This window comes from Miscanthus floridulus, chromosome 4 (genome assembly GCF_019320115.1).
Source record: "Miscanthus floridulus cultivar M001 chromosome 4, ASM1932011v1, whole genome shotgun sequence".
Classification (NCBI taxonomy): Eukaryota; Viridiplantae; Streptophyta; class Magnoliopsida; order Poales; family Poaceae; genus Miscanthus; species Miscanthus floridulus.
This window is the reverse complement of record NC_089583.1, coordinates 4,190,301-4,204,396: the sequence shown is the minus strand read 5'-3', so window position 1 is coordinate 4,204,396 and position 14,096 is coordinate 4,190,301. Positions and strand designations below refer to the sequence as shown.

General features: G+C 42.9%; 1 protein-coding gene and 1 long non-coding RNA gene across 2 annotated transcripts; both read right to left on the bottom strand.

The window, feature by feature from the left end:
• Nucleotides 1-1,922: 1,922 nt before the first annotated feature.
• LOC136547925 (uncharacterized) lies at nucleotides 1,923-11,760 on the bottom strand. Its single transcript, XM_066539610.1, has 7 exons — nucleotides 11,732-11,760; nucleotides 11,025-11,131; nucleotides 10,825-10,919; nucleotides 3,138-3,410; nucleotides 2,625-2,831; nucleotides 2,417-2,551; nucleotides 1,923-2,297 (listed from the first exon to the last, which is right to left on the bottom strand). Exons 1-7 carry the CDS (start codon nucleotides 11,758-11,760, stop codon nucleotides 1,923-1,925), a joined length of 1,221 nt encoding a protein of 406 aa, XP_066395707.1.
• An 816-nt stretch (nucleotides 11,761-12,576) lies between these two features.
• LOC136550822 (uncharacterized) lies at nucleotides 12,577-13,398 on the bottom strand. The gene is made up of 3 exons (XR_010782373.1): nucleotides 13,284-13,398; nucleotides 13,042-13,112; nucleotides 12,577-12,969 (listed from the first exon to the last, which is right to left on the bottom strand). It is a non-coding gene; the product is annotated as an uncharacterized lncRNA (long non-coding RNA).
• Nucleotides 13,399-14,096: the final 698 nt, after the last annotated feature.

Below are 14,096 nucleotides of genomic sequence, written 5' to 3'. Positions count from 1 at the left end.
TAGGAACGCTTCAAGGAACTCTGTCACCTGCGTTTCGGCCCGCCTGTGCGCGTGAATAGGCTGGCAGAGCTGGCCCAGCTAGCTCCCACTCCTCTCCTTGGTCCAAGAGTACACTGAGCGCTTCAATGCGCTCCTGTGTCACACACGGAACCTGATGCCCGCATAGAAGGCCAAGCTCTTCGCCGGTGGCCTCCCCGAGCATATCCGGATCAACGTCGAACTCCGGGAGCTGCACGACCTTCAAACGACTATGTACCTTGCCCGGGCATAGGCCAAATTCGGATCACAAGTTTTTAGGGGTTAGTAGAAAAGAATTAATGAATCCATGAACCCAGGTTTTAAAATCCAAAGGGTGACTTGGAGCCAGATATGTCTTGGATGAAAATCGGAGATGCCAGGGGTAAATGGTTTGGATGTTTTTAAGCAGTAATTGTTCTTTCCTAGCTAACTGACAAGCTTTTATTTCCTATGTAAGATCCTGACAACATGCTTCTGTATGTTCTGGATCCTTGCTAGCTCAGAAAATTTAGACTGCCTGCTCATTTTCAGTGTGCTAGAACGGTAATACTGAAGTTATGGTTGGGTGTATTGGTTACATAGGCTTGCAGTTGGTTAGTAGTTTGGGCCAGCTATTCAATTATTGTAACGAGCATTTCAAAACAAAAAAGTGCAAAGAGCAGTGGAAGGGCTATGTATCCTTTGTATAGTATAAACACTCAGAAATGTTCAGATCGTTCCTTCCATTAAATGCTTGCCATTTATGACCCAAGGATTTTCAGTGGTAGCAGAATTTCTTTTTGCATGTCCTGGTGCAGGACTTTTTCAGTAGTGGAATGCTAACTAAATGAAAATGAAAGTAAAAGGACTTTTGCATGTCCTGTTCGGCTGGTATTAAAGCCGGCTGATAAGCCGGTCTTGGCTGATTTATTGTGAGAGAAAAATACTGTAGATTCTAGCTGATAAGCCGGCTGATAAGTTCAAACGAACAGGAACTAACAAACTGAGAGTTAGTTTGAGAGGTTGGAGTGCAAATTGGGGAAGTGATCAGAGGCATCGGAAGCAGGAGTTGACGCTGTGGACCAATTGGACTGGGATGCTGTCTGCGCTCAGCACCATACATAGTGATTGGTATGGAGGCCATCAATTCGAACTGGTTTTTGTTTGACAGGGTTCACTTTTGGGATGTGTTTTTAGAAAAGTACAAAGCTAAAAATATGGCCATCGCTGTTAGCACAGAGGAAACAATAGAGTTATACTAACTTTCTCATGCAGAATCTGTTCATTGCAAAATGCGTCAAAATTTATAATAATTCTCTTGAAATTAGTTTGGATCTCATATATCGGTGGGACATGTTGGAAAGAGTGATAATTGAATGGGCTCAGTAGTGTTGCATTGCAGCCTTGCAAATACTTGAGCAAAGCAAAACAGGTTAGAACCCTTTGTGGCAATTTTTAGATATATCATGTATCACAATGTATGCTGCATTCGAGAAAAGAATCAAAATGAGACATGTCTTACTCAAGTAGATCAATTGTTCCAATGTTAGAGGGAATCTGTACTGTCCTAAATATAGATCCATATGTTGTATGCCTGAAGTACTTTCACTTATTTTCAAACAATACTGAACTACTTTTATGGGGCGACTTATTATTTTTTTTTAAATGGAAACTCGGCCTGCGGGGGGGGGGGGGGGGGGGGGGGTAAGACAGCCCGCGGGAATTTGGCTAAGAAGAAGATCTTCTCACACAATGGGCATCTCAAGAGCTCTTCTCTATTTAATAAAAAATATAGCAACAAATCGATTGATAAATTACAACATTCTAGGAAAGAGATAACAAATACCAACACAATGCAAAGTGACTAAACGTTGATGGATATTTGTCCCACCTCCAAACAAATGTATTCTTTGGTGCTATTAGACCTACTGATGAAACCTTTGAAAAGGGTCGGTCGTTGACAGATCGTGTACTTGTTCAGCATGCAGTACGTCAAGTGAACCAATCAATATTTTAGGAGATACTACAAAAATGAACTTTACACCCCTTGAAGCCCTCTTTTTGACATTGAGCAGACTACGTTGTCTTGAAATCCAATCTTTGCTAATGTTTACGTCTACTGCCTGGAGCCTCATAGACTCCAACACTCGCGCATTTGATACAAAGAATTTGGCAAAGTCAATATGTGACTTGCTGCCTTGATAGTTTGCCAGCACAATTTTCCTCAGGCGGATATCCAGGGTGCCAATAAGTTTCTGGTATTTATGATACCACGCATTTTCCACCCAACCACTTGTTGCCTGAAAAAAGTGAAGTGAAGATAAAAATGGTGTCGATCTATGGTCAACCTTGCTTTATCATTGATATAATAGTAAGAGACAAAAAATATGCAGATGCACACTCTTTCTCAGGGAATCACCTTGATGTACAACTTCTCCAAGCAGGGAAAGCACTTCAGTAAGTCAATAATCGCAACCAAGGAAAGTTTGACATCAGACAAAGCTAGAACCTTCACACTGTGGACCACAGTTGTCATGCCAACAGCGATCGATCCCTGAGTTAAGCATAGAATTAACACACTATGATCAAGTAAAGGGTCCCCGATGAAGTAAAAATGATGCATGTACCTGGAAAACCGTGGCGCTAAACTCGAGTTTGGGAAGGTTGTCAAAGAGTTTTCCCAAAATATCCATTCTAGGTGCAGAGATTACGGAGATGTACATATCCCTCCCTTCAAAAAATAGCAATCTTTGCAGGCATGGTGCGTCCACAACAAGGAGATGTTCTGGCTTGATACCTTTCCACCTAGAACGCACACCGAAGCTTCTAACAGCCTGTTCGGTTGGCTGGTTTGTATCATTGCTGGTTCGTGAAGAAGTACTGCTGGCTGGTTTTTGTGAGAGAAAAATACTATTCCGGCTGGAAATTTACGATCGTTTACGACAAGCCACAGCCAAACGAACAGGCTTAATGCTATGGGACTCTATTTGCAGTCGAGGGAAGCCTTGTCAAGTAAGCAAGCTCTGCAATAGAGAACAGCCAGTGAGCAAGGCATGCAGAGAACTCTCAGAGATGCCAACATTCAAAAGGGTCAGCTGCTCGAGAAGCGGTAGGTGGAGCGCTTTGGCATTGGTTCCAACCGGGAAGTCAAAGGCGCTGAAGCTAGCGATGCGAAGGGTGGACGAGAAGCGGTGCACTGATGCTGGCACTGGCAGCATCCGCAACCGAATCGACCAGTGCTCAACCCTGTAGTTGGTGTTCAAGTCGAGCTCCTGGAGTTTCTCCAGGGTGGGGGACCAGAGCCAGCCGTCCAGGGTGGTGGCGTTGTAGGGGTAGAAGTAGCAGTAGCCCTCCGGATGGAGAAGCGGCGTGTGGGGCCGGGTGTGCAGAGAGCACGCGTGGGATGTAGAGCTCTAAAATTAGAGAAGGGGATCCAAACAGGCCCTAAAAAAACTATATATGTTTATTTGAATTTTTACCAGATTGTCAGTAAAAGGAGCTAGAGAAACATAAGAAGTCAACAAGTTTCGGCCTAACTGACTAAATTTCAAACCACAGGTTGTTTAACTAACAAACTAAAATTGGGTAGAAATGACGTAGTAGTTTCTAGTGCTTTGAATTTAAATGCTCATTTGCTTCTTATAAACTAATGGAACCATGTCCATTCTTTCAATTCCATTACGATTTGAAGTTCAGGAGTAGAATCGCAGGTCTTACCTGCTTACAAACAAGACCAATAATGCTTGACAACAATGACAAAATTTGAAAACATCACGACATCAGATGTCCTATCTCATCCTTAAACATCACGAGATAAGGCTATATATAGGATAATGATGGATTCTTTTTTTAAGCATCATGCACTACCGGACTCAGTGAATTTGCCGAGTGCCAGGGGCACTCGGCAAAGCCCAATTTGCACTCGGCAAAGGCTTTGCCGAGTGCCGCACTCGGCAAAGAGCACTCGGCAAAAAAGAGTCGGCAAAGACGTCTTTGCCGAGTGTCTTTTGTCGGGCACTCGGCAAAGCCTTTGCCGAGTGCCGACACTCGGCAAAGCCTTTGCCGAGTGCCGACACTCGGCAAAGTTGGAACCGAAAAAAAGCCGAAAAAAATGGGAATTTTTACCCAAAAAAAAATGAAATTTTTTTTTAATTGGTGGAGGCCCCCACCGGTCGGCGCCCATCCATCTCCGGCTTTTTTCGCGTAAATTTCACGGCTACGCGGCCGACGGGATTCGAACCCAAGACCTCCCGCTGCGCACAAACCTCCTCTACCACTACACCACACTGTCACTTGTGTCTAGATTCCGTTTTAGTTTCCAATATATTATACTAAACCGAGTGTAAATTGCTTATTTGAGACCCTAAATGAATTCAAATCAAAAAATGGTCAACTACAAAGTTTCATAACTTTTTGAGATCTACAATTTTCATTTAGTAAGTTTTTCCATCCGAGGTCGTTTGAAAAATTTGAATTTTAAATTTGAGAGATTCAAACGTAGTTTTGCATGATAAGATGATTTCAAATCAAAAAGTTGTCAACTACATAGTTTCATAACTTTTGGAGATCTACAATTTTTATTTAGGAAGTTTTTTCATCTGAGGTCGTTTGAAAAATTCAAATTTTAAAATTTTCAAATTCAAACGTCGTTTTTGCATGAAAATGATTTCAAATCAAAATGTTGCCAACTACAAAATTTCATAACTTCTCAAGATCTACAAAGTTTATTTTGGTCATTGTTCATCCGACATAGTGGGTAGTAACATTGTTCACAAATCATATATATCTCTCTTCTATTTTCATGAAATTAATGAGAGATGTATATTTTATGAACAACGTTATTGTCGCTTTGTCAAATGAAGAAATGACCAAAATAAACTTTGTAGATCTTGAGAAGTTATACAACTTTGTAGTTGAAAAGTTTTTCATTTGAATTCATTTAGGGCCTCAAAAATTGATTCAAAAAACTGATTTGCCGAGGGCCAAAAAAATGCACACGGCAAAATACCTCTTTGCCGAGTGCCAAAATATAGGCACTCGGCAAAATACGGCTTTGCCGAGTGCTAGAAAGAAGGCACTCGGCAAACTGAGAGTAAATTGCTTGTTTGAGGCGCTAAATGAATTCAAATCAAAAAGTGGTCAACTACAAAGTTTCATAACTTTTTGAGATCTACAATTTTCATTTAGTAAGTTTTTCCATCCGAGGTCGTTTGAAAAATTTGAATTTTAAATTTGAGAGATTCAAACATAGTTTTGCATGATAAGATGATTTCAAATCAAAAGTTGTCAACTACATAGTTTCATAACTTTTGGAGATCTACAATTTTCATTTAGGAAGTTTTTTTCATCCGAGGTCGTTTGAAAAATTCAAATTTTTAAATTTTCAAATTCAAACGTCGTTTTTGCATGACAAGATGATTTCAAATCAAATGTTGCCAACTACAAAATTTCATAACTTATCAAGATCTATAAAGTTTATTTGGTCATTTGTTCATCCGACGTAGTGGTAGTAACATTGTTCACAAATCTTATATATGTATCTTCTACTTTCATGAAATTAATATGAGAGATATGAGATATGTAGATTTTATGAACAACGTTATTGTCGCTTTGTCAAATGAAGAAATGACCAAAATAAACTTTGTAGATCTTGAGAAGTTATACAACTTTGTAGTTGAAAAGTTTTTCATTTGAATTCATTTAGGGCCTCAAAAATTGCTTCGAAAAAATGATTTGCCGAGGGCAAAAAAAAAATGCACACGGCAAAAAGCTTCTTTGCCGAGTGCCAGAAAAAAACACTCGGCAAAGACGTATTTTGCCGTGTGTTTTTGTTTGCCGAGTGTATTTATTTGGCACTCGGCAAACACGGTATTTGCCGAGTGCCCGATAAAATACACTCGGCAAAGCCTCGGCACTCGGCAAATCGCCGGTTTCCGGTAGTGATGGTATCCTTAATCACTGGAGTAGTACCAGAAGAAAAACTGCCAAGTGCCTTAGGGCATGTACAACCCACAGATGGGGGTTCGTCTCTAAGCACCTCAAATCTATCATACAAATAGGTATAAAGATAGGTCATACAACTCATAAACAGGGTCTGTCTCTAAGCTATTTAATGCTTTGCATGTAGCTAGGATCTACACTGCGTACGCCCTTTTATTGTTGGCTATTTGATAGAAAATGTATCAAGGATAAATAAGAGCAACATGATACCAAGAAAGCATGCCATATAGGAATATCCCGAGTTGCCCTCTCCGTAGGGCTGGACGAAAAACTCGTAGCTCGATAGCTCGCTCGACTCGGCTCATTAGTGGCTCGGCTTGACTCGACTCGTTTGAATTTTTTAAACAAGCCAAGCCAGCAGTTTAGCTCAGTTTGTTAATGAGCCAGCTCACGAGCCGCTTGTGAGCCAAAACAAGGCAAGATAAGTAACAGACCAACAACTTTAATAAGCCCACTTATCACTTTGCCTATGGCCTAACACATGGATGATAGCATACTTGTATTTTCCATTGTAGAATTCACATTATTCTGCTTTATTTCATTTTAAATATGCATGTAATGTGTTTGTTGTTGACTTGTGGTTATAATCTCTACATAATATGCTTTTGTGCTTTGGCCCACGAGCCAGCTCGAGGTCGCTAATAAGCCGAGCCGAGCTAGACTTCGGGCTCGTTTGAATAACAAGCCATAACGATCTGACCATAACGAGCGGAGCTATAACGAGCTGAGCCATAATGAGCCGAGCTGGCTGGTTATCTAGCCCTACTCCCCGACGACCCGCGCCTCCCTCCCTGGTGGCTTATGCGCCACTCCCCGATGGTCGCGCGCCACGACGACCGCACACTCCGGCAGCTCGTGAGGTCTTTCTTCTCTGCGTGCTTCTTCTCTACGGGGGCAAAACAGGCTCAATCCGTGTTGGATGCCATGTAGGTGAGGTGATTCCGGTTGAAGCTAACTTTTTTGGCTCATTCCCATCCCAAACCTCTATGAGAGCAGGTTTCTAGGGGCTTCACCAAGGAAGCCATTCTATTTTACCTCGTTTGGTAGAAAACAACTCTAAACGGCTTCTGAAGTCGGTGGAGAAGCTCTGCCAAATGGGGCCTACTTGTAGGCATTGTTCTACTATTGTAGCTATTGACACTTCAAAAACTTTGAATAGGGTTTATTCTACCCATCTCTGTACTATCAGAAAAAAAAAAGTCTAACTGTTTGTCTAGCTACAGCGAGAAACAGCCGCGAGCAGGCGGCAGCGGCTAATAGCAATACGAAAACCTTGACCTTATTCGCAACATTCATCGTCCAATTCTCGTTTTCCATATTCCACATATTCAAAGCTACTCGCAGATGCAGAAGAGGATGACGACACACTGGCCCCAGACGTTCTAGGTTCCGGCCGGATTTTTATTCAAAGAAGGGCATAGAACGATATGATTTCACTTAAAACAGGCCTTTAGGATTTGGATGCCAGGCTAGAAAATCATCCGTGTTTTATTTCAAATAGTGGCCAGGATTGAATGATTTTTGCATCTTCTTCCCAAAATGTACGTCTCTGACCAACTGCTCGTTCCAATTGCTTGTTGCTAGATCAATTGAATATTCGATCGATTGCCTGTAGGTGATTCCTATATGGTGAGACAACAATGATTTTTAATTCTTCAACACGAGTCCTTATATATAAAAAGAAAAATTAAAAGAAAGATTGAAAGACCACACGTAAATATTCACAAAAAGGAAAAAGAAATTCCACACGTCTCCGGTCCCAGAAAAGCTTGATAATGCTTGGTGCAGCCCCTTCACTACCGGGAACAGGATCTTTGCCGTGTGCCAAGGGAGGGAGGGGAGTGGTTGTGGCGGCGCCAGAGAGAGGGCGCGGGCGGGCGGATCTGGGGAGGAGGTAGGGGAGGAGGGAGGGGAGCTGAGGGCCGGGCGGATCTAGTGAGGGGAGGGCGGGCCGTGCCGGCGCCGGAGAGGGAGGAGGGGAGGGAGGGAGGGGAGGGCACGGTAGGGGGCGCGCCGGAGAGGGAGGGGAGGGGTGCGCCGCCACCGAAAAGGGAGGAGGGGAGGGAGGGAGGGGGCAGCCGCCGGGGAAGGAGGGGGTGGTGCCGGCTGGAGGAGGGGAGGGGCGTGGAGGCAGCTGGGAGAGGGGTGCGGGGGCAGGGAAGGAGGGGTGTGCATGCGTTGTTAAGTGTGCGGCAGGCGGTGGCTTTGCCGAGTGCTCTAGATCTGGCACTCGGCAATACTTTGTCAAGTGCCAGATCCAGGGCACTTGGCAAATAACTTGTATGTCTAGTGTTTTAATAAAAACACTCGGCAAATCACTTGTATGCCGAGTGTTTTTCGAAAAGCACTCGGCAAAGAGCTGTTTGCCGAGTGCCCGAGAGAATGCACTTGGCAAACATAAAAACACTGGGCAAACTTAAGGATTCCGGTAGTGCTTGGCCTTTGCTTGCGCACCCAGCTGAATAGTTTATGACAAAACTGAATAACCTTTTTCTGTTTTATTTATCTCGGTCAGCGAATAATCCTGGATTCTGGTTCACAATAGCATGGACGTGTAATGTCTCCAGAAATTTGCTGATGCCATTAATTAACAAAGATATCTGAAAAATAAAACAGACAGTTTTTCTTTGCCCCAAAATAGCAAGGTTCCGCTGGATTAAGTGTGTGCAGAACAGTATTAGTTTGCCTTCTGGCAGTAAATACAACAATGAAACCACAGATCCTATACAAGTACTAGTTCGAGGAAAAATGGGTTGGTAAACAGAATCAGTGGAGGATGAAAACAATACTTAGGGCTTGTTTGGATGTCCAGTATTCAGTTTAAAACCCTTGTAAATCACAGCTCTAAATATTTTTTTTTCCAACCCAATCTAGAATTCACTATTTGGATGGTCAGTGAGCCTTATACTATTACACCCGTTTGGAACAAAACCATCGGAAAAAAACAATCTTCTCATCAGGTCTGGAAAGAAATACCATAACTATCGTGGCCTCCACCCTCCCGCTCAAGTCGTGAAAAGAAGGCTGTGACGATGGTACCGAGCACATTAGCAATAGCAAGGTCTCCTCCTTCCTAGCGCTGCCGGTGTCGTGGCCTTGGCCTCCTTGTCCGCCCATCCAAGCTCTTATTTGAGGTACCCCGAGCATTGTCGCCCATCCCGTGTTGGCGCAAGATCGAGACCATGAGCCCAGCCATGCACGGCTACGTAGTCGGCCCAGAGACCTCAGCATCAAACTCTGACATACGCTATCCGTGTGGCCGAGTCACTATGTCGTCTCGCATCCAACTTTGACATAGGGCCGGCAACGGTGCCGCGCCGCCGTGTATGGTGCACGATAGGCGACTAGGCCGTCGATTCTGCAAGAAGACCGGGTGCATCATCGATTCAGCAATAAGACAAGCGGAGGTCGTTCAGACTGGCGGCCATGGCGCCTTTCCCCATGAACGAGGATGTGCTCCTCTTCTTCGCCCACGTCCGCGACTGCCTTCGGGGCGGAGTATTATAGAGCATGCATCAACCGGTGCCTCGCGATGCTACCGGAGCAGAAGCTCCATGGCGCGCCCATCCTGGCGAGCATGGCGTCGGTCGCCTAGGGCACAGTCCCCATGGTGGCGGAGGACCCTTTGGCCGGCTAATGAACATGTCTAGGTCATCGAGCTTTCCCTGTTGACTGCATCGATGCACGATGTCATAGCACCCATCGAGCGGCGTCCTGTCACCGTGTCACTATGGTTCTGTTACCCAAACCAATATTTCACACAGAAAAAATTGCAATTGTTTTCTTGCGCACAAAATGTTACTAGTATAGTGAAAAAAATACAAGTGATGAATATCTAACGCCAGGGTTACTTAAAACCCATGGATTAGCACTACTAGTATAATGCCCGTGCTAACGCAACGGATTTATCTTGGAGACGCACATGAAAACAACCAATGTTTTTTTTCATAGTTCAACTTTTACACAATATCTTTGAGCATGTATACAATCCGGGAAACTAAGAAGTCACAGTAAAGTTTTTTCTCATATAACCATTTAAGTTATATTTTGTCTAAGTCCTTAATCATGGCTTGAATATCTTCAGGAAAGTTGTTAAAACATTCGTTTGCACGGCTCTTATCCTTGCTCGGTATTCTATAATAGCCTTTATCCTTGCTCGGTATTCTCGTTGTTTTCTATTCCTCTCTTCCCTCTTCCGCTCAGCCTCATCCACAGGTGGTTGAACTGAAACTAAGAAGGCTATAAAAATATGAAAGTAACCCTGCCACAGCCCATGAAGTGCTCGTACCTGTGTTGTTGTTTGTTATGTCATCTAAAGTACTGTGATCTGCTTTCTGGTTTGACATGGCCTTTTTTTTGTTTTTAATTAACCACAGTAGAATTCATGTAGATCCGTAGGAATCTGAAAGATGCAAATATCCGTTGCATTGCTATCTCTATCCAGCTACCACATCCGCATTGCCACCTTCTATATGCAGTTTCAAATATTATAGAATAAATATTTTTCTTAATCAATTAATCTGACATGGGATGACATTTGTGAGAGGAATCGACAGCTGACTGCAATGCATTGCACGTGTGTTAGTTTCCTCAACAAGCAAGTACCTAGATGCTGAAGATGTGAGGGCCAGAATGTACGCCCAGCCGAAGACGGAGATGATGCCGATGCTGCAGAATGTCTCCTCCGTCAGGTGCGCCGCCGCGTCGTACCCGTTCAGCGAGGTTTAGGATTCAGGCGTCTTATAATTTGGGATCAAATTTTTTGAATAAGACGAGTGGTCACACTTGGGATCAAAATTAAAGGGGAACTAAATGATTACTAAATACATAAGCCATGTAAATTAAGTCAACCAAATCATGCTGCAGAGAGGTTCTAGCTAAACATGTCAGAGACTGCAGCATCGACAAAACTTCAGTCATGCCTAACCAATTGGCAAAAAATTATGTTCAAACACTTTCAGATCATTATGTCATTATGGCCATGATTTCATTGCATTCTGGTCATATATACTCCAATGCAAGAATACCAAGGAATTTGACAATAAGATGTTTATCTACAGTAGACCAGTAGTGATGGTCATCTACCTTTTCAGCCTGTCTCTGCAAAGAGACAGCACTCTGCTCGCTAAGCGAACTGAAATTTAGAAAAGGAAAATGTATAATCAAATACTAAAACTGAACTCAGATATGTCATATATAGATATAAACTGAAGCAAGAGTCTAACTTGTAGCTAGAGAGCCTACCATTATTATCTTTTCGTAGCTTACTGTAATTTACATTACATGCTACCTTGTGGATGAGGACATGATTACTTTAGAAGAATCAACAAAAATAATACTTACAGAAGCAATCACGTATTTTAGTAGGGCTAGTACCCATTGAAGCAGAATATGTAAGGCACATTTATCAATATAAGTAAATAAATGGCAGTAAAAAAATAGATCACTAAAGCTGAGATATGTATGAACTTACAAAATCTGGTATTATTTTCTGAATGGTAGGTCCAAAACGTACTGGAGGCAGAAGAGACATTATGAAAGAGGCATTCACACATATTCAGATCATCCACAGTAAAACCATCTAAAAAAAATTAGATTAGAATTTCCCAAGCATCCATATCCGAAATCATGAGACCAATTCATTTGTGCAAACAGAAATTAACCGACGAAGACCTATCTCACCAAAAAATTTGAATTTTGTTTGCTCGTCGTCTTCATAGATGTGGCTCATAACCTCATGGCCTCCTGCCTGTCACCAGGCATCGGATGAATGAAGCCTGTCACCAGGCATCGGATGAACGAACATCTCTGACACCATCGCAGCAACCTCGGTGCACAGCCGCTTGAGATAGCACAGATACGATACAATAGAGAGATCGTGGCCAAAGGCAAGAGAAAGGGGACGACCAGGAGTCGCCCCCGCTTTATCCGGAGGTGAAGGACGCGCCCAAGGACACCGGCAGCATGATCGACGGGCGCAGATCCTCCCCGCCTGGGAGACGAAGTTCTTGGTACAACCGGCGCCTCTTCTTCAACCCGCGGCGTCGTTCCCGGCCCTATACTCCCGGCTCCGTGCACCCGGCGTCCGCGTCGAGGGCTTTCCCGGCACTGCGTTCCAAGCGTCCTCCACACTCCGGCGGCCACGATCTCTGCCGCGGACGCTCGAGGGCGCGGACGCTGGGGTGGAACGGTGATGAAGTAGGGAGATCGGGGGTGGGAGATCCAAAGAATATCGGCCGTCGGATGTGGTCGAGTAAGGAGAGAGAATGAGAGAGTTAATCTGGTGCGCACATTTTTAATGTCATCTTTTTTTGTTTGCGTTTTGTGGGGTGGACGTAGTTTAGGTCGTGACTGTAGAGGTGGGATTTGTTTGGTGGCTGTAGGATAATTTGAAGTGGTGTATTATAGAGGTAGAGATACATGATGAGTAGTTAAAGTTTTCCTCTGAATAATAAGCATTTCTTGCAATCTTGAGCCTGGACAAAACAAGAGCTATTCCCTAGTTCATTTCATCTCACGAGAGTCAGGCAGTCAGCTCTTGATCTTTCTATCTTGCTGTAAAAGGGCGTATCAGTGCAGAGAGCTTGGACAAAACAAGAGCTATTACCACTTATCCTAAATTTACATTGTGCTTAAAACAATCCCGAGATGATGAACACTTCACAGCAGCATTGACATCAGTGGAAGCGATAGTAGAAACTATCCTTAGAACCACAATTATTCCTATCCGTCTATACTTCATGTCTGGATTACTAACCTACAACTACAAGGTAAGAAGCAGGCACAGAAAACAATAACAGATTGTAATTTGCAAGTGAAAGATGTCTTTGCGGGAAGAATGTGCTACCCATGTAAGAAATGTGGTCATACCTGCTTTCTCACCACCATTAGAAGCTCATTAGCTACTGAAGAGCCACCTGAATCAGTATTGAAGCCAACAGCCAGTGCCAAACGACATAAGATACCGTAAACCTATATTGTTTTTGATCGGGTATTATTTATGGAGACACAAATTAGGAGAGAAATGAGCAATGTATCACAAACCTGAATCAGGAAGAAGATATCGTAAACTCTCCAAGTAACCCAATATTCCTGTATTGAAAAGGTCGATATGTCTGTTGAGCAAATGAAAAGCACTAAATACAAAGGAAAATATTTTTTTCTCAAATATGCAGGAGTTTACCAGTTATCCTCCGAATTGAATTATATCATAACATCATACAGACATACAAAACAAAGTTCACTGACAGACACACAAAAAAGAGAAGAAAATGTGTTTTCATCACCTGCTCATGCTACTCCTCGTTGAGGTTAAGATCTGACAACACATCAAGCACGGCAACTACAGAAACTACGGGAGAGCAGTTAAAAATCAAAATACAGTCCTAGCTCAGATGTGAAAGGGAGAACTTGTGAGTGAACATTAGATTCTGGCATCCTGAAGACTTGCACAGCGTTATCTGCTTCCCGATTTTCTGAAGGGTACCCCTGATGAGAGAGTAAGGGGTTGTAAGCAGTAAATAACACATTTCATCCATATTACTCCAGTTAAGGATATATATGCTTTTTTGGGATACAACACTACCGGAAACAGGGCCGTTGCCAAGAGCCAGCGTCTTTGCTGAGAGCCAAATGTCCACTACTACAAAACAAGGATATTGTATCACTTTCTTGTAACACATTCATCAATGTGTTCCAATGAAATTTCATAGTAACACAAAATAGTGTGTTACAGACTTCGGTTGTAACACAAAACACTTTTTTTTATAAAAATGTGTTACTGGCAATAATTATGGTAACACAAAATTAATGTTACAAGCAAAATGTTACAAAAGTGTACTATGTTGTAACACATAAATGGAACATATAAAATATGTTACAAATATATACCTTGTAGTAACACAAAATAATGTTATAGTCCAAGTGTTACAAAGAAACATATACATGTGGACCTTCCTATTCATAGGCGACACGAACATCGCACCTAGCTGTTGTCAAGGCTGTTAGGTAATCACGTCGTGGTCATCACATGAGAACCAAGTAGCAATGAGTAAGGGAGTGTTTGGCAGAGCTCCTCCTGAGGGGCTTCTTCGGAGGAG

Excerpts from the sequence above, each read along its gene's own strand:
- LOC136547925 (XM_066539610.1), bottom strand. The coding sequence starts at position 11,760 with ATGCCTGGTGACAGGCAGGAGGCCATGAG. Across the intron at positions 10,920-11,024 it reads TCTTATTGTCAAATTCCTTG|GCATGACTGAAGTTTTGTCG; the intron begins GTATTCTTGCAT and ends CCAATTGGTTAG. Across the intron at positions 2,298-2,416 it reads TGGAGAAGTTGTACATCAAG|GCAACAAGTGGTTGGGTGGA; the intron begins GTGATTCCCTGA and ends CACTTTTTTCAG.